General features: G+C 40.9%; 1 protein-coding gene across 4 annotated transcripts in view; it reads right to left on the bottom strand.

The window, feature by feature from the left end:
- Positions 1 to 19,008, bottom strand: part of itgb4 (integrin, beta 4) — a 55,608-nt gene that overhangs the window by 24,053 nt on the left and 12,547 nt on the right. For all 4 annotated transcript variants that reach the window (XM_079660550.1, XM_079660549.1, XM_079660552.1 and 1 more), the window contains exons 8-27: positions 15,988 to 16,251; positions 15,223 to 15,312; positions 15,014 to 15,136; positions 13,986 to 14,153; positions 13,513 to 13,589; positions 12,665 to 12,873; positions 12,244 to 12,347; positions 10,102 to 10,197; positions 9,716 to 9,848; positions 9,396 to 9,521; positions 8,199 to 8,317; positions 7,915 to 7,948; positions 7,483 to 7,677; positions 6,549 to 6,652; positions 6,399 to 6,457; positions 5,967 to 5,990; positions 5,724 to 5,872; positions 4,854 to 5,033; positions 2,764 to 2,912; positions 895 to 1,102 (exon numbers count right to left, since the gene is read on the bottom strand). In XM_079660550.1, coding sequence (XP_079516676.1) covers positions 895 to 1,102; positions 2,764 to 2,912; positions 4,854 to 5,033; positions 5,724 to 5,872; positions 5,967 to 5,990; positions 6,399 to 6,457; positions 6,549 to 6,652; positions 7,483 to 7,677; positions 7,915 to 7,948; positions 8,199 to 8,317; positions 9,396 to 9,521; positions 9,716 to 9,848; positions 10,102 to 10,197; positions 12,244 to 12,347; positions 12,665 to 12,873; positions 13,513 to 13,589; positions 13,986 to 14,153; positions 15,014 to 15,136; positions 15,223 to 15,312; positions 15,988 to 16,251 — 2,611 coding nt within the window. The remainder of the gene's footprint in view (positions 1 to 894; positions 1,103 to 2,763; positions 2,913 to 4,853; positions 5,034 to 5,723; positions 5,873 to 5,966; positions 5,991 to 6,398; positions 6,458 to 6,548; positions 6,653 to 7,482; positions 7,678 to 7,914; positions 7,949 to 8,198; positions 8,318 to 9,395; positions 9,522 to 9,715; positions 9,849 to 10,101; positions 10,198 to 12,243; positions 12,348 to 12,664; positions 12,874 to 13,512; positions 13,590 to 13,985; positions 14,154 to 15,013; positions 15,137 to 15,222; positions 15,313 to 15,987; positions 16,252 to 19,008) is intronic.

Genomic DNA, 19,008 nt, shown 5'->3' with positions numbered 1-19,008 from the left:
GTGCTGATTCTCTGTCTGTTACTCTAGATGAAAATAAGGAGCCCCTCCCCACGCCCCTCTGAGAGACATTTGGTTACAAAGAACTCAATGGTGCTCTAGGAGGAGGTTCAGGTGATAAGGAGGGGGGGGGGGGGGGGGGGTTACCTTGGTTGCTGATTGGCTAATGGTTACACGAGACAAAAAATCGTTATGACATCATAAAGTGGCCAAAATCTGATCAGCTCATTTTCAGACAGGTTTTTATAGAAATTGATCAAAAAGAGAGAGAATCTTTGTTCCTGAAACTTTCAGAGTCTCTTTCCACAGAGGGGACACATGTTGATGTAGAAGAGACATGAAGAAGAGGGGACACATGTTGATGTAGAAGAGACATGAAGAAGAGGGGACACATGTTGATGTAGAAGAGACATGGAGAAGAGGGGACACATGTTGATGTAGAAGAGACATGAAGAAGAGGGGACACATGTTGATGTAGAAGAGACATGAAGAAGAGGGGACACATGTTGATGTAGAAGAGACATGGAGAAGAGGGGACACATGTTGATGTAGAAGAGACATGGAGAAGAGGGGACACATGTTGATGTAGAAGAGACATGGAGAAGAGAGGACACATGTTGATGTAGAAGAGACATGAAGAAGAGGGGACACATGTTGATGTAGAAGAGACATGGAGAAGAGGGGACACATGGTGATGTAGAAGAGACATGAAGAAGAGGGGACACATGTTGATGTAGAAGAGACATGAAGAAGAGGGGACACATGTTGATGTAGAAGAGACATGAAGAAGAGGGGACACATGTTGATGTAGAAGAGACATGAAGAAGAGGGGACACATGTTGATGTAGAAGAGACATGGAGAAGTGGATTTTGCATAATAGGTCCCCTCTAATTCACCTGGCAGGTCTGTGATGGTGACGGTGGTTCTCGGGTAGCGTCCCAGTTTGGCTCCCTGTCTCGGGTTACTGAGGTCCATCACAAACTGCCGGACCTGCTTTTCATCTAGAAGGCCGTCTTTCTCGCTGAGCTCCAGCAGGCGGACGGGAACTAATTTCTGGGTCTCATCAGGACCGTAGCTCAGGTCTCCTTCCACGTGGATGTAGTCCTAAAACACACAAGAGAAGAACAGGTAAGGAACATGGGAGGCTGTGGCGCTGTCTTTTTGCATTAAAGGTCCCCTATTATACTGTGTTTCATCAATATCTCACAGGTCTCAGATATATCCAGAGCCTGTCTCTGATTGGCTGAAACACCAAACAGATCATTGCAGCATTACCCATAATTGCTGATTGGCTAATGGTTACACAAGACAAAACATCGTTATGACATCATAAATGGCCAAAATCTGATCAGCTCATTTTCAGACAGGTTTTTATAGAAATGGATCAAAAAGAGAAAGAATCTTTCAGAGTCTCTTTCCACAGAGGGGACACATGTTGATGTAGAAGAGACATGAAGAAGAGGGGACACATGTTGATGTAGAAGAGACATGAAGAAGAGGGGACACATGTTGATGTAGAAGAGACATGGAGAAGAGGGGACACATGTTGATGTAGAAGAGACATGAAGAAGAGGGGACACATGTTGATGTAGAAGAGACATGGAGAAGAGGGGACACATGTTGATGTAGAAGAGACATGAAGAAGAGGGGACACATGTTGATGTAGAAGAGACATGGAGAAGAGGGGACACATGTTGATGTAGAAGAGACATGGAGAAGAGGGGACACATGTTGATGTAGAAGAGACATGGAGAAGAGGGGACACATGTTGATGTAGAAGAGACATGAAGAAGAGGGGACACATGTTGATGTAGAAGAGACATGGAGAAGAGGGGACACATGTTGATGTAGAAGAGACATGAGGAAGAGGGGACACATGTTGATGTAGAAGAGACATGAAGAAGAGGGGACACATGTTGATGTAGAAGAGACATGGAGAAGAGGGGACACATGTTGATGTAGAAGAGACATGGAGAAGAGGGGACACATGTTGATGTAGAAGAGACATGGAGAAGAGGGGACACATTTTGATGTAGAAGAGACATGGAGAAGAGGGGACCCATGTTGATGTAGAAGAGACATGAAGAAGAGGGGACACATGTTGATGTAGAAGAGACATGGAGAAGAGGGGACACATGTTGATGTAGAAGAGACATGGAGAAGAGGGGACACATGTTGATGTAGAAGAGACATGGAGAAGAGGGGACCCATGTTGATGTAGAAGAGACATGGAGAAGAGGGGACACATGTTGATGTAGAAGAGACATGAAGAAGAGGGGACACATGTTGATGTAGAAGAGACATGAAGAAGAGGGGAAACATGTTGATGTAGAAGAGACATGAAGAAGAGGGGACACATGTTGATGTAGAAGAGACATGAAGAAGAGGAGACACATGTTGATGTAGAAGAGACATGAAGAAGAGTGGACACATGTTGATGTAGAAGAGACATGAAGAAGAGGGGACACATGTTGATGTAGAAGAGACATGAAGAAGAGGGGACACATGTTGATTTAGAGGAGACATGAAGAAGAGGAGACAAATGTTGGCTTTTCTCCCTCTTTTCGAAATTCAATTTGTTCTCGCTCATCAACTCATTAATTTACGACTGTTTGTATTATTGAAAATAAGGAAAAACTAAGAAAGCTAACACACCATGTGTAACGAGTTACGTGTGATCACGGTGTTTGTCTCTCAGCAGTGGAGGATGCTTCTAGAAAGCCTTTGTGTGCACAGGGACGGAGAGCTAGATGTGAGCCGCTCACCTTCTTGTCTTTAGCCGTTTGGTCTCGTGATCGGTAGGTCACTTGCGTTCGTCCGTTCTCGATGATCTCTCGGCTGATCGGGATGTTGGCGACTCCGTCCGACCGGCTGTACGTGTACGCCGGCTGCAGGAAGGAGAAGATGCTGGAGGCTGAGGAAGAGGAAGAGGAAGAGGAAGATATATTGTCAACAAACGATCCGCAGAAAGGGTCTATAGGGAAACTGCCTCGCTTGGCGAAAGTCTGAAAGCATTGACTAGACAATTATCTTTATAGATGTCCCGTGTTCGAGTGTTTTGGCACTGAAACAAGCAGATTCAAATAACACCCATTAACACCCATGCTGGAGGCTGGACGAGGAAGAGGACGATGAAGAGGAAGAGGAGTATATCGTCAGAGGTGGGAAGTAGAGGAGTACAAATACTTTGTTACTGAACTTCAGTACATGTTTCTGGTATCAGTACTTTACTCCACTACTTCTTTTTCTGACGACTTTTTACTTTGACTTCTTACATTTTGAACAACGGAAAAATGACAACGTTTTCATAGGTCAATACAATGACTTGTTTACAGACTCTCCGAGCACTATTTTAACCATTTGATCTGTTTATTGTGTTGCTCTGTTGGAGGAGCGTCAGACTTGAGATCTACACTGTAGCTACACTATGTACAAGTGATGATAAAAGCCTTGAAATCTTGAATCTTGAACATGTAGATTAGTGATTCACGAACGATCCGAATCTTTTGAACGGCTCTTTGCACGAACGAAGGGAACCGAGTCGTACTTGTCACGGTCTGTCTGTGTTGTGTTTTGTCTGTCTCTGGTTTCCAGTTTTATTTAGAAAAGTGTTCAACCCCTGTCTTGTCTGTTGATTCCTGTCTCTGTGTTTGCCCTCCTGTGTCTGATTGTCTGATTGTGTTCACCTGTTGCCCTTGTGTTTCTGCCTCCCCTGCCCAGCTGTGTCTTGTTCTGTGATTACCCCTCTCTGTATTTAGGTTGCGTTCCGATAATCCAAAAATCAGCTCCTAAATTCTAACCCTACCTCCTATTCCTTGACCTCTGAGTGAAACGTCAAGGGATAGTGGATAGGAGAATTCAAAAGGATTTAGGAGAAGAGACTGCAGTGCTTTAGAGAATCCGAATGCACTTTCACCATCCGACGTGTTTATGATGCGCCAGCGGACGTCATTTTGTGCGTCTGTCCTGTAAATCCTGTAAAATCTTCGCTTCGCTTCCCCACAATGCAGTTCGGCGAAAAGCGAGTACGTCCACAAAGCGGCTTTAAAAAAATCTTAGGAAGGTCCAGTGGTTCCTAAGCTAAAGGAGGTTATAAAGGAAGTTTGAAACCTCCTTTCCTATCATTTAGAGAATTGGAACGGCACTTATCATGGCTGCCACTGAGGGTCATTTCACTCGGTTAGGAAGGATCCTAAGCTAAATGGACAATTGGAACGCAACCCTGGTCTTGTCTTTCCCCGTGTTCCCCTGTTGGTTCATTGTTTGTCTTTCCTGTCTCCCTCCATGTCAGTCACGGTCAGTTTTTCGGGTATGTTTCTTCCTTGTGCTACCGTTGTGATCATGTCATGTTTTTTGTCATCGGCTTTTGAATAAAGCTCGCTTTTTGTTGATAGAACTTTTTTACCTTTTTGTAGTCTGCATTTGGGTCCTACCTTTTCCCCAATCCTGACAGTACTCGGGGAGAGCTGTTCTTTTTATCGTTGGTTCACTGCCTAACATAAATCCACTTGTCTTTACGTGAACAGTGAAAAAGCTTGATTTTGTTCCCCAAGCGTATTCCGTGAAGACCCGCCCCTACTCTGATTGGTTAGGTTTAGGCCCGAGGAGTGAGATGTGAAAAGCAGCATTTGGATGCACTTCAGCAAAAACATAAGCAATGATAAAGCATGAGTGCAACATTTGTTAAGCCAAAATATCATTTAAAGCAGGGTCAACAAATGATCTCCAGCGCCACTTAAAAAAAACGTCTCTTTTGAACGGCTCTCGGAAAGGAACAGAGCCATAAGATCCCTTCAGAGTGATATATCCTCATTCAGCCTAAAGAACCAGACGTATGATTAGTGTCTTTAGTCACCGTGCTCTTTGATGATGGTGATGTTGACCAGGCGCTTCCCGATCTCAGCGATGCCCAGCGGGACGTCCACGGCCTCCACTAGCAGCTGCTTCTTATCATCGTCTTCATCTTTGACGAAGAGCGGCACGTGGACGTCTACAGACTCCACGCCTTCCTGAAACTCCACGGCTCCCACAGCCTCTGCAGAGGAATGGCGGATAATACGACATTTAGTAAATCAGTTCAAAGTACATTTGCTCTAGTATTGCAATTAATTACTATTTTACTTTACTCAAGTACTCCCAGAAACCTGCAGGTCCGCTGCGACTCTGACTACTTTTAAATCCAGCCTGAAGACATTCCTTTTTGCCTCTGCTTTTAATTGAACTATTCACATCTCACACGGCTCTGTAACTTTTATTCATTTATTTATAGAATTTGGGCCCTTTGTGATGTCATAATGTTTCTTTGGGATGTTTTACCATAAGCCAATCACCAACCAAGGTAAATCAATTCAGGCAATTCTGATGATACTCTTTGTTCAAATCGGCTCACATTTGACGACAAATGCAAAATTAAAATAACGTGCAAGTGTTTATTTGTATTATTTGTTAGTGATAAAAACAGAATATTAATCTACCATAATGTAATTCTACGATAAAAGCCGATTAGCATACCGACTTTTTTCTATTTTTGATCGTTTAAGTACATTTTTGGGATAATTCTTCAGTACTTTTAATGAAGCAACATCTTAATGCATAGTTTTAAAGGAGTGTTTAAGACCATAGTATTTCCTTATTTTACAAAAGAACGGGATTTAAGAACTTCTGAATTTAAAGCTAGAATAATAATCCGAAATACAGTATATTATATTATGCAGTAAATGCTCGCCTCTGTCTGTGGCCACGGTGTAATATCCCGGCACGACTTTGAGGTCGTTCACGTTTCCAGACTGCACGTTTTTCTCCGTGAGTTTGACGATATCGGGGAAAGTGCTGCGAGGAGCGGTGAGGACGGTGTCCATGATGGCGTACTCCTGCCTGAAAACACAAAACGTTAGACGTGAATACAAGACCTTAAATCGAGAAGAAACTTCAATATTCTCTTCATTTTATGTAAAAATTTGAATTTGACCTTTTTCCAGCATTTCTCTGCATCCTGTAAGAACCAAAGTAAGTGAGAATTACATTTCCATTTAGAAAATATGAAGAATACCATATTTTACAATTTTTTTACAGTCCAAAAATCATTCCAACATGCTTGAGCTGCACTATAAGTAATTCTCTTTTTACTCGCCTCCCTTAAAAACCTTAAAGAAATTGCAATTAATTGAGAAGGAATGGTTTTCATGTAGAAAGATGAAAGCCTCATGCATCCAGATTTATGCTCACTGCTTCATAAAGACAGGACTTTTAAACCCTGCAAATCCTTTAATTCACCTCAGTTTTGATCCTTTATTCACCATGAAGTCTTGTTAGAAGCACACAAGAATTCAAATTAACACAGAGAAAAAACTAAAATACAGATCATGATATTTTGGTGAAGTATTCCTTTGACTCGTCTCACCTGAACGAGGTTTTCTGGACCTTCTGGACTCCGGGAACCTGTTTGTAAACCTCGTTGAGCTGGATGTAAAAAAGCAGATAAGAGTTTTCAGTGACACAGTCATCCTTCACACAGTCCTATGTTCACTGATAAAAACAATGACACACTCACGTTATCGGAAACTTCTTTGCGGAGCTGTTCGGCGTCTCTGGAATCGGTGCGTGAAAGGTTCTCTGTGAAATGTCTGTTTAACCGGAGGGAGATCGGGTGCTGGACTACAGGGAGAGAGAGAGAGAGAGACCAAGAAAAAACCCATTAAAGTTCCAGAAACCCAGAGTCAGCATTTCATCACTTCCTGTCCCCTGGTCTGGAACTCAATGGTTTTCTGAATGTCTTTTTGGTTGTTATCCTGAAATAAGGTCTACGACATAAAATACATCAGTAAATACCCCACTGGTGAATCAAAAAACGGAGGTTGCTACCCAGTTAGCCAAAATTAGCCACCTTTAGCTTAGCGGTGGTGACGTGAAGTCATGTGACCGTGCTGTAGTTCCTTTATAGCCCAACATTAGCCACCTTTAGCTTAGCGGTGGTGACGTGAAGTCATGTGACCGTGCTGTAGTTCCTTTATAGCCCAACATTAGCCTCATTTAGCTTAGCGGTGGTGACGTGAAGTCATGTGACCGTGCTGTAGTTCCTTTATAGCCCAACATTAGCCACCTTTAGTTTAGCGGTGGTGACGTGAAGTCATGTGACCGTGCTGTAGTGCTGTAGTTCCTTTATAGCCCAACATTAGCCTCCTTTAGCTTAGCGGTGGTCACGTGAAGTCATGTGACCGTGCTGTAGTTCCTTTATAGCCCAACATTAGCCACCTTTAGCTTAGCGGTGGTGTTGGAAGTCATGTGAACGTGCTGTAGTTCCTTTATAGCCCAACATTAGCCACCTTTAGCTTAGCGGTGGTGTTGGAAGTCATGTGAACGTGCTGTAGTTCCTTTATAGCCTAATGTTAGCTTTTTACTTCATGAAATGCTTTTAATATGTGGAGATTATCCGGCTGAACAAAACCTGTAAGCATCATAAATCCTTAAACTCTTGAAATACTCACTGATCTCTTTGGGGTTTGGTTTTATCAGAGCCTGCGGGTGGTTTGGAGGTCGGTGCACGTTGTCGGTGATTTTCCAGCGGACGATGTCGGTTCCTTTGGGCGGGCCGGTCCTCACCATCGGGGTGTCGAGGTGATCCGAGGTGAGCAGAGACTGACGCAGCAAATACTCGTCTTCCTTAAAGCCCACCATGCGACCTGCAGAGAGCAAGACGGAGATTCGTTCATAGCGATTACATCCATCATTTGCACGACGTCTTCTTGTTTTTGCATGTTTACTAATTGTATTTAAAGCCAATATTTGTGCACAGTGTCAAATTAACAGGGAGCTACGATGATATTATAACTATTTAACTACTTGTTGATGCAAATGCAACAAATTGTTTGAATCTTTATTTAAAATAGCCTTCACGTTTAATAAAACAAACTTCTTACCTTTCCTGCAGCAGGGCAGCAGGGCGAGGCAGCTCTGTAACAGGAGGACACAGAAGGCATCATTTACACTGATGTATGTGGTATGTATTGGTGTAAATATGTGTGTGTGTGTGTGTGTGTGTGTGTGTGTGTGTGTGTGTGTGTGTGTGTGTGTGTGTGTGTGTGTGTGTGTGTGTGTGTGTGTGTGTGTGTGTGTGTGTGTGTGTGTGTGTGTGTGTGTGTGTGTGTGTGTGTGTGTGTGTGTGTGTGTGTGTGTGTGTGTGTGTGTGTGTGTGTGTGTGTACCGCGCAGCAGGCTTTGCAGCAGGCACAGTATTTCCAGCAGCAGAGCAGCAGGAGGGCGAGGAGCAGCAGGAGGAAGAGGAGCAGAGGGAGCAGCCAGAGGAGGCTCGCAGCGGGGCAGTCTGCAGGAAACAGGGGATAAAGTTACGTTGAATTCACACAGAGTTGCATCTATTATTTAACCGTTCATAACGTTGAGGTTTTATTGTCAATTAAATGGAAATGTTTCTAGGAAATTGTGTGTCCATATATGACCTTGTTATTATTATTATTATTATTATTAGTCAATTAGGGCAGGGGTTCCCAAACGTTGCCATGCCAAGGACCCCCATTTAGCTTTATCGTCTGGCGGGGACCCCCCTGTTGCAATTTTTTTTTTTAATGATTAGTACATTATGATGGAAAATATGACAAATTAATCATACAGCTTAATACATATTCTTAATGTATATTTGTACTAATAATTAATAATCAGTTATTCTTCTAAAAAATGTTTGTATTTATCTTTTGTTTGTCATTCATTACATTGATTGTGTCTTCTGTTATAAACATTCTTAACACAATATTAAACAGTGAACATATTTTTAAAGCATTTTTAAATTGATTTCTGTCTTTATAATATTATATAATTTTGAACAGTAATATGAATAATTAACATATCTTTTTAACATTTTTGAAAGCTACTTATGCCTTAATAATATTATATATAATATTCAACAGTAATATTAACAATAAACATATTTATATTCATATAAACCACAATATTTGCTACATCCGTGTTCTCATCCAGCTACAGAGCGAAATATTTACTAGCTCTCACTTGCTCCAAAAGCTCAGTTTCACTCTCAGTAGCGGCAGCTCGATTCTGATTGGCTTGAAGGGCAGTCGTGTGATTTAAAATATATATATATATATCAATAAATAAAAAATATTAAAAGATTTGCATCAAAGGACACATAGATTGATAGATATGCAGTTATTAATAACATCTAAAAAAAAAAAAATTAACTTTAAAAATAAAGAAATTCCCCTTTCCCTCAAACTTTGCGTGACCCCCCCTGGAGCCCCCTGGTGGCCCCCCGGGGGGTCGGGGCCCCCACTTTGAAAAACACTGAATTAGATAGTTTCCTTCATTGCTCATTGTAAGTAGAAAGCCGTGAGTATTTTAATAAACCTATATTTAAGACGTGTGCAGCTCACCTCTCTTTTCGAGCACCTGGACCTCCAAGCCTCCCACTTTTGAGTCTTCTGGGTTTTCCAGGGTGTATTGATACGTACAATCATCATCTTCGTCACGGAAACTGCAATGTTCCAGCACCTTCTCCGCTGGAAAACACACATATCAGAAATATGTTATTTACCCCTGTGATTGGATTTCTTAACAGTTTCTAAATTTTAAGAGTAAAAGAAAAATAATTCAACTTTTTCTTAGAACCGACAGTTTTTCTTGAAATGTAGAATTTTTCTCAGAATTTGATTTCAAATATTTATATAAAATGTTCACATTGTACTTTGTTTACCTTCTTTGAGTTTATCCACCAGCCTGATCTTAAAGGGGCACGTGTCACAATCCTTCTTGTCTTTCTTTTCTCCCGTTTTCCACGCCTGACACTGAATGCAACTCCTTGTACCCTCGCACGCACCCGACAGGGCCTGCACAGGACCGCAATTAAAATATTAAAATATATAAGAAACATTTGTAGAAATGCCTTTACTTACACACACACAGACACACACACACACACACACACACACACACACACACACACACACACACACACACACACACACACACACACACACACACACACACACACACACACACACGAAAGGTAGAAACTGCCTTGGAGGGAACACACTTTGGGTCATAATTAAAAATACATGTTAACAAATAAAATCCACACACCTGGAAATTTGGCTCACAGGTTCCAGTCAATTCGATTCCAGATTTGGGACACACGCAGAGGCCACACACACATTCACCTCGCCCGTTACACACACCCTGTTACAAATAAAGACTCGTGAATAGGGTAAACAAATTAACTTACAGATATCACAGTGAAACTTCGCCCCCTCAGTACTGACATTAACACAATATTTCTTTGTATTACAAGTTTTCTGAAATGGTATGTTTAAATATGCAAATGAGGCATACTGTTAGCAAATATGCGATCATTTGAATATTATCCGGAACATAGATCTGTGTGCAACTATAAATATGTTGAAGATATGCAAGAAATATTTGAGGGGGGGCTATCTGAGCCACCTATACATGTGGTTATAAAGTAAAAAGTGTGCAACTGAAATACCAAGTCACTTTTTACACACAGATTTGCCTTAAATCACACTACAGGTGAATAGGGTAGCATTTTAAACATACAGATATCGCCATGAAACTTCCCAACCTCATTACTCACATTAAGAAAGTTATTTTTTATATTACAAGTTTTCCGACAAATTGGGTGTTATGTAATGCTAGCTTTAAGTGAATTAATGAGAAATCTGCAGACGTAAAAAGTAGGGCCGGGACTTTAACGCGTTAATTAAGATTAATTAATTACACAAAAATTAACGCGTTAAAAAAATTAACGCATTTTAATCGCACTTATTTTTGCACCGCGGAACGTTTCTCACTGGATGAGTTTCAGGGGTACCGATTATACTGGAGCACCAACTAACGTTCATGACTTCAAACAACAACAAACCACAGTGAACAATAGTCAAACGTGAACGAAGAAGCTGATGAGACCGCTTTGGTTGGCCCCGTGGATGGGACATTTTGTTTTAAAAAACGGACGGATGGAAGCGTTGATAAGAGCACGGTTGTTTGCAAATTATGCAAAAAGGAATTTGCATATCACCGCAGCACATCAAGCCTCAAGTATCACCTCAATGCAAAACATATAGCAGCTAGCGTGGAAGCTAGCGTGGACGTTAGCCCGACTCGGAGTACAAGGACCCACACCCAATTCGCGTTGATCAAACAGTGGCCTATGCAACAGAGAGATTTTATTTTTCATCAGGATATTGGAAGAATAGGAGGGATTGAGCTCAATCACTGGAACTTTTTTATTTTATTTTAAATGGTACACTTTATGTTGAACTATTTATTACTTTGTTGGTGCAACTGGCACTTTATGTTGAACTGTTTATTGTTTTGGCCAAGGTTATTGAGAGAGTTGGACTGAAATGTATTAGATTTTTGAAATCAACTGTTGGTAAATCAACAAAGTCTGTTATGGCCTCTGGTGCAACAGAGAGATGCTTTCTAATAGTCAGGGTTTCCAATGTTCTGAATGTACTTGAAAGTATTGTGTTTTACTTCAAAAACAAAGTGTTATAGTTTACAGAAGGTCTACCTACCTATAGGCTACCTGAATCTCTGAAATGTACTATATTCCTAAATATGCTATTGCTACACTTTATGGCAAAAATTGCACTTTTCTGTTGGTCTTTGTTAAGGACCACCTTGAACAAAATAAACAATGTTTAGTTGCTTAAGCTTATGTATTCAGTCATTATTCAATGGTATACTAAAATCCAAGTGAAAAACATTGCTTCTCACTGTTCTCAGGTCAAATATTTATATGTGATTAAAAATGCAATTAATTGCAATTAATTAATTACAAAGCCTGTAATTAATTAGATTACTTTTTTTAATCGAGTCCCGGCCCTAGTAAAAAGACAAAGTTAGTCAATAAACAACAAAAAGTTGATTTTGGATGTTTTCGATCCACTAGTCTGAAAGAAGAAATGTTATGGAACTAACTTGCAAAACTGATCAGTGCATGACGATGATTTTGCATGTATAATAATCTCGCCTCAATGTGGACCGAGATTAAAACAATCGTTTTTTGTATTACGTCTTATGTTAAAATATGCAAATGAATACTTTTCTAACAGCAACTTTTGCCAAATGCAGCAAAACAATTGGGATTTTGGTCTTTTTCTTTTTACTTTTCTGAAAAAATACATTAAAAAAAACTAATTCCATGTTTTGCTGTAGTGTATCACGTTAATCTGAAAACAGAAGCCGTTGTATACTCACTCCCTTTGAGTCCAGACAGGTGTCGGTGCTTTTGGTACATTCGCAGGCGTCCCCCTTCCATCCTTTAGCGCAGGCACAGCCACCCATAACACAGGAGCCATGGTCTGGAGAGAGAGGACACAAAGAGGGTTCAAATGTCAGAAGTGTGTGTGTGAAAATATTAGAAGTAAAGTCTAAAAAACATAAATGAGTTTCATAGAAAGGAAAACATTAGAAAAGACATCATGGTTTTCACTTTCGGTCGACATTTCATTCACTCACAAAATGTTCCTTGAAAAAACGACTTAAAAAGTTGTCGATTATTTTGCTGTTAATCCACCACTCTGTAAATCTACAGCTCAAATGTACAGGAGAGTAAATACATGTTCATAGAGACCCCATGCACACCCCATCATTAACCCTCATTGGAGAAAGCTGGTACCGCTGCACAGGAATCCTTGGAAGCGTGGACACTGGGTTTTGTCATACTGGCAGTACTGCCCCTCAAACTGCTCGGGGTTGTAGCAAACACAGACGCCACAGGCCGAACAATCCCCCCGACCAGAGCAGGGCTCCTTCATCCCCGGAGCGACGCACTGGCTGCTGTCTTGGGCTGAAGTGATGGCCGAGCAGTTACAGAACGAACCCAACCTGATGGAGAAACACAACGCAATATCTCAGGGACGCCGTGAGCGAGAGTCTTCAAATGTGGTGCAGATGTTCATTTGGACTAAAGGATGAGCTGATTACAATTTGAAGGTTCAATGAGAATGTGATCTAATTGTAGTCCCATTTCCGTGGATGGGATATTGCAGGAACGCCTTTTGGGAATGTCTTCAAATGTGGTGCAGATGTTCGATTGGACTCAAGGATGAGCTGAACCCAATCTGGAGGTACTATGACAATGTGATCTAATTTTAGTCCCATTTCCGTGGTTGGGATATTGCCATTAGGGAATTTGTTCAAATTTGTTAAAAATGTCCACTTGGACTCAAGAATAAGTGGATACATCTTTTTGTGGACGATGGTTATTGAGATTTGACGTTCGTTCCATTCTTGTGAACGTAATATCTCAGGAAAGCGAGGGAAAGGGAGGGAGAGTCTTCAGATTTGGTGCAGATGTTCATTTGGACTCAAGGAGGGTCTGATGAAAGTGTGAAGGTTCAATGAGAATGTGATCTTATTTTATTCCCATTTCCGTAGATGGGATACTGCAGGAATGCCCACGAGGCGTTAACTGTAGTTTAATTCTTTATATAATAAAATAATAATAAATAATGAAAGACTCACCAGCCGCTAGAGCACTGACACTTCCCACACACCAGGTCTCCATTTTTATGACAAATGTCTGCTTTAGGGAGGGTAGTCTGGAGGAACGAGAAAACCAAATGAATACCATGAAGACATGTGAGAAAAATCAGCTTTGTCTCGTGCTTTTGGTGCGTTTCAGTGACAGGTGGTACTTTCATTCTTCAATAATCCAACTATTATTATCTAAATTAAAACAAAAGTCTATAAATGGTTGAAAAAAGAAAAAAATTGCCAAGGTCATGTGTTGTTTGTCATTGTGTATAAAACAGAGAAATTCTGTATTTAAAGCAAAAAAACCTGAATTTTCTACAATGTTTGCATTAAAGATGAACCTAAGTTCACTGAACCAAAGACAAAGGAGACATTAGGATGAATCCACCAGGAAGCAATGTGAAAAAAATCAGCTTTAGCTCGTGTTTTTGGTGCGTCTAAGTGTTATAAAGTGTGTGTACCTTCTCACAGTCGCAGGTCGGACACAGAATGGAGGCTTTAATGTTTACGCCGGCATTGAAGGTCGTTGGTTTGACTCTCAGTTCCCCCTCTTTGTCGGCCTCATCAGACTCACAGACCGGAGTGTCATCGAGCATTCGGTGGGCTTTGACTCGCATCTGGAACTTTCCCTGGAAAACACACACACACACACACACACACACACACACACACACACACACACACACACACACACACACACACACACACACACACACACACACACACACACACACACACACACACACACACACACACACACACACACACACACACACACACACACACACACACACACACATTAGAAAGACAATGTTGGAATTCTTGACAACAGGTGATACACAACTGCCACCCTATGATTGCTAAGGGAACAGTTGAGAACGAATCTTGCAGATTTGAGGGAACATATGTCTGCACATCTTCAAAGCAAATCTTTTTGGTCTACCTATGTTGTAAATGTATTATCTTTTCAATTTACACACGGCATCTATTGCATGTCTGTCCGTCCTGGGAGAGGGATCCCTCCTCTGTTGCTCTCCCTGAGGTTTCTCCATGTTCCCCTTTAAACTGTGGGGTTTCTCTGGAAGTGTTTCCTTGTACGATGTGAGGGTCTAAGGACAGAGGGTCTAAGGACAGAGGGTCTAAGGACAGAGGGTGTCGTATTGTCATACTGATATTCTGTACAAACTGTGAAGTCCACTGAGACAAATGTAACATCTGTGATATTGGGCTATATAAATAAACATTGATTGATTGATTGATTGATTGATTGATTGATTGGATTGATTGAAAGCCAACACTATCTTTGCAGAATACCGTTCGAGGAGACAAGTAAAATCCCACTGTTTCCTTGATTAACGTTCACAAAATATAGGTACAAAAGTCGTTTTAAGACATTTCGATATTGAAATTGATAGAAAATATGTTGTTGCAACCTTAATAAATGTGCTGAATTCATGTGTGGGTTTTTTCCGTCTGTTCTTCTGCTTACTATTTTTCCAGGGTTGAATTTATAGTCTCCGAATTGTTTGACGGCATTATCTTTGTCCAGGAACTCCGTCTCGAAAGCCTTCGGTTTGTTCGCTGTACGGATGCTCATCTTAGACCGGATGTTCTGTAAGAGTTAGAGGATAAACCAATCAGAAGATGCGCAGAGTGCCAACAAATGCAAACGCCTCCACCTTTGAACACTTGTTGTACCTCGAAGGCGGTTTCCATGATTTCCAGCATATTGGACGAGTCCTCTGACAGCAGACCGACCTCAGCGATGGGGAAATACTCTTTGAGTTTCTGCACAAAGGACAACAAAATAAGTCCATGATCTAAAACTCAACAGTCTGTCTCCAGAACCTAATGATCCGCTCCAGAGTTCTTCTTTGGCCGATTCTACATCTGCCCACAGAAGAAAGCAAATCAGATTAAACTGAAAAATATCCTTCTTGTTAGAGGTAGTGATAATAAAACAACCAATCAGGAGGCATTAACGGAGCCGCTGTCGGCCACTATACCATTCTTCTTCAGAAGGTAGCTTTTAGAAAATAAAATATGGTAATAGCGTTTTTCAACTCCATTTCCATTTACCTCCATTCTATTGGGGGGCAGGGAGATGTCTAGGGGACTTAACATCAAAACAAGAGGAACATAATTGTCTAAAACCTACAAAAAACAACCACATTGGTGTAAAAAAAAAGCAGTGCTGGAAGTGTTTTGGGCTGTGATACTTTATAATAAAAAATATTCAATCATACAAACAAAAAAGAAATTCAAGAGTCAATTAAATCAATAACTAAACTATACAGAAATCTGTTAAAACTGACAAAAAAAAACTGTGGTTAGCTGTGCAAATCGATGATCCATGAACCTCCATTCTATTGGGGTGCAATATAACAAAACAAGAGCCCCATAGTTCTCTAGAACCTGCTAAATACCACCCAATACGTGGAGGAAACCTAGATAGCCCCCCACCTCGTAGTAGGTGTAGGAGTGGGCTGTGACGGCGAAGATGGGGATGATGTTGTGATCTCCCAACACACGGATCAATGTGGGAATGGACGGATAATCCTGGTGAATGTCCTCTGTGTATTTGTGTTCAGCGTCGAGGTGGCATAGCTCGTCGTTTCGCTTCAGGATCCCCGACAGGACGTTCATGCCGTCGGTCTCGTAGTGGAAGGCCGACTCGGTGGAGAACACCAGCAGGTGAGTGCTGTGGTCGCGCCAGCCGATCTGTTCCTGGAAACAGAAAACCAGTAAAAAGGTGTTAGAAAAATCTCCCTGGTCCCCGGCTTGATCTTGAACCTCAGGATCCATGTATCTGTGAACCTCTCCAGAATGGAAGGAGTCATCACATACAGAGCATCAACTAGTTCCTGAACAGTGTCCTTCACATGCTGATATCCAAGAGAGGGAGTTCCACAGTCACAACATGGAGGACTACCGGTTGTCATGCACAAAATACTGAGTTGTTTCTAAAAATGTTGGCTTTTCTCAACTTTTTCTCAAAATTCTGACTTTTTCTCAAAATCTAAAAATTCTGCATTTTTCTCAAAATTCTCACTTTTTCTAAAAATTCTCACTTTCTCAAAATTCTCACTTTTTCTCAAAATGTGGACTTTTGTCAAAATCCTCACTTTTTTTTAAAAATCTGAAAAATTCTCACTTTTTCTAAAAATCTCAAAATTATCACTTTTTCAACAAAAAAAAATCAAAATTCTCACTTTTTCTAAAAATCGAAAAATTCTCACTTTTTCTAAAAATCTAAAAATTCTCACTTTTTCTAAAAATCTCACTTTTTCTGAATACTTAAACATATTAATAATCCCTGTTCCCCGGCTTGATCTTGAACCTCAGGATCCATGTATCTGTGATCCTCTCCTGAATGGAAGGAGTCATCACATACAGAGCATCAGCTAGTTCCTGAGCAGTGTCCTTCACATGCTGATATCCAAGAGAGGGAGTTACCCAGTTGTTATTGATTTTTCTTTGTTAACAAGATTCTTAAAACCGCATTCTTTTTTTTTAGCCACTTGGGGGTAGAAGAAACAAAACAGAAACATATATATTTGTATTATCACCTTTTGAAAAACGGTTTCTCAATGTGTGTCTCTTTGCAGTCATTCCTTGTCTTTCTGCAGTTATGTTTGTCTCCTTGTAGTCAATGTGTGTCTCTTTGCAGTCATTCCTTGTCTTTCTGTAGTTACGTTTGTCTCCTTGTAGTCAATGTGTGTCTCTTTGCAGTCATTCCTTGTCTCTCTGTAGTTATGTTTGTCTCCTTGTAGTCAATGTGTGTCTCTTTGCAGTCCTTCCTTGTCTTTCTGTAGTTATGTTTGTCTCCTTGTAGTCAATGTGTGTCTCTTTGCAGTCATTCCTTGTCTTTCTGTAGTTACGTTTGTCTCCTTGTAGTCAATGTGTGTCTCTTTGCAGTCATTCCTTGTCTTTCTGCAGTTATGTTTGTCTCCTTGTAGTCAATGTGTGTCTCTTTGCAGTCCTTCCTTGTCTTTCTGTAGTTACGTTTGTCTCCTTGTAGTCAATGTGTGTCTCTTTGCAGTCATTCCTTGTCTTTCTGTAGTTACGTTTGTCTCCTTGTAGTCAATGTGTGTCTCTTTGCAGTCATTCCTTGTCTTTCTGTAGTTACGTTTGTCTCCTTGTAGTCAATGTGTGTCTCTTTGCAGTCCTTCCTTGTCTTTCTGTAGTTATGTTTGTCTCCTTGTAGTCAATGTGTGTCTCTTTGCAGTCATTCCTTGTCTTTCTGTAGTTACGTTTGTCTCCTTGTAGTCAATGTGTGTCTCTTTGCAGTCCTTCCTTGTCTTTCTGTAGTTATGTTTGTCTCCTTGTAGTCAATGTGTGTCTCTTTGTGGTCCTTCCTTGTCTTTCTGTAGTTATGTTTGCCTCCTTGTAGTCAATGTGTGTCTCTTTGCAGTCCTTCCTTGTCTTTCTGTAGTTATGTTTGTCTCCTTGTAGTCAATGTGTGTCTCTTTGCAGTCATTCCTTGTCTTTCTGTAGTTATGTTTGTCTCCTTGTAGTCAATGTGTGTCTCTTTGCAGTCATTCCTTGTCTTTCTGTAGTTACGTTTGTCTCCTTGTAGTCAATGTGTGTCTCTTTGCAGTCCTTCCTTGTCTTTCTGTAGTTATGTTTGTCTCCTTGTAGTCAATGTGTGTCTCTTTGCAGTCATTCCTTGTCTTTCTGTAGTTACGTTTGTCTCCTTGTAGTCAATGTGTGTCTCTTTGCAGTCCTTCCTTGTCTTTCTGTAGTTATGTTTGTCTCCTTGTAGTCAATGTGTGTCTCTTTGTGGTCCTTCCTTGTCTTTCTGTAGTTATGTTTGCCTCCTTGTAGTCAATGTGTGTCTCTTTGCAGTCCTTCCTTGTCTTTCTGTAGTTATGTTTGTCTCCTTGTAGTCAATGTGTGTCTCTTTGCAGTCCTTCCTTGTCTTTCTGTAGTTATGTTTGTCTCCTTGTAGTCAATGTGTGTCTCTTTGCAGTCATTCCTTGTCTTTCTGTAGTTATGTTTGTCTCCTTGTCGTCAATGTGTGTCTCTTTGCAGTCATTCCTTGTCTTTCTGTAGTTATGTTTGTCTCCTTGTCGTCAATGTGTGTCTCTTTGCAGTCATTCCTTGTCTTTCTGTAGTTACGTTTGTCTCCTTGTAGTCAATGTGTGTCTCTTTGCAGTCATTCCTTGTCTTTCTGTAGTTATGTTTGTCTCCTTGTAGTCAATGTGTGTCTCTTTGCAGTCCTTTTATGTCTCTCTGTAGTTATGTGTGTCTCCTTGTAGTCAATGTGTGTCTCTTTGCAGTCATTCCTTGTCTTTCTGTAGTTATGTGTGTCTCCTTGTAGTCAATGTGTGTCTCTTTGCAGTCATTCCTTGTCTCTCTGTAGTTATGTGTGTCTCCTTGTAGTCAATGTATGTCTCTTTGTGGTCATTTAGTCTCTCTTCCCTGCAACCCCATTCAGTAATCATGCCATGATTGGATATATCTAATGGAGAAAATATGTGT

This window comes from Notothenia rossii, assembly GCF_949606895.1.
Source record: "Notothenia rossii genome assembly, chromosome: 11".
In the NCBI taxonomy this organism is placed as follows: Eukaryota; Metazoa; Chordata; class Actinopteri; order Perciformes; family Nototheniidae; genus Notothenia; species Notothenia rossii.
Note: the sequence above shows the minus strand (reverse complement) of the source record. Positions and strands in the feature narration are given on the sequence as shown.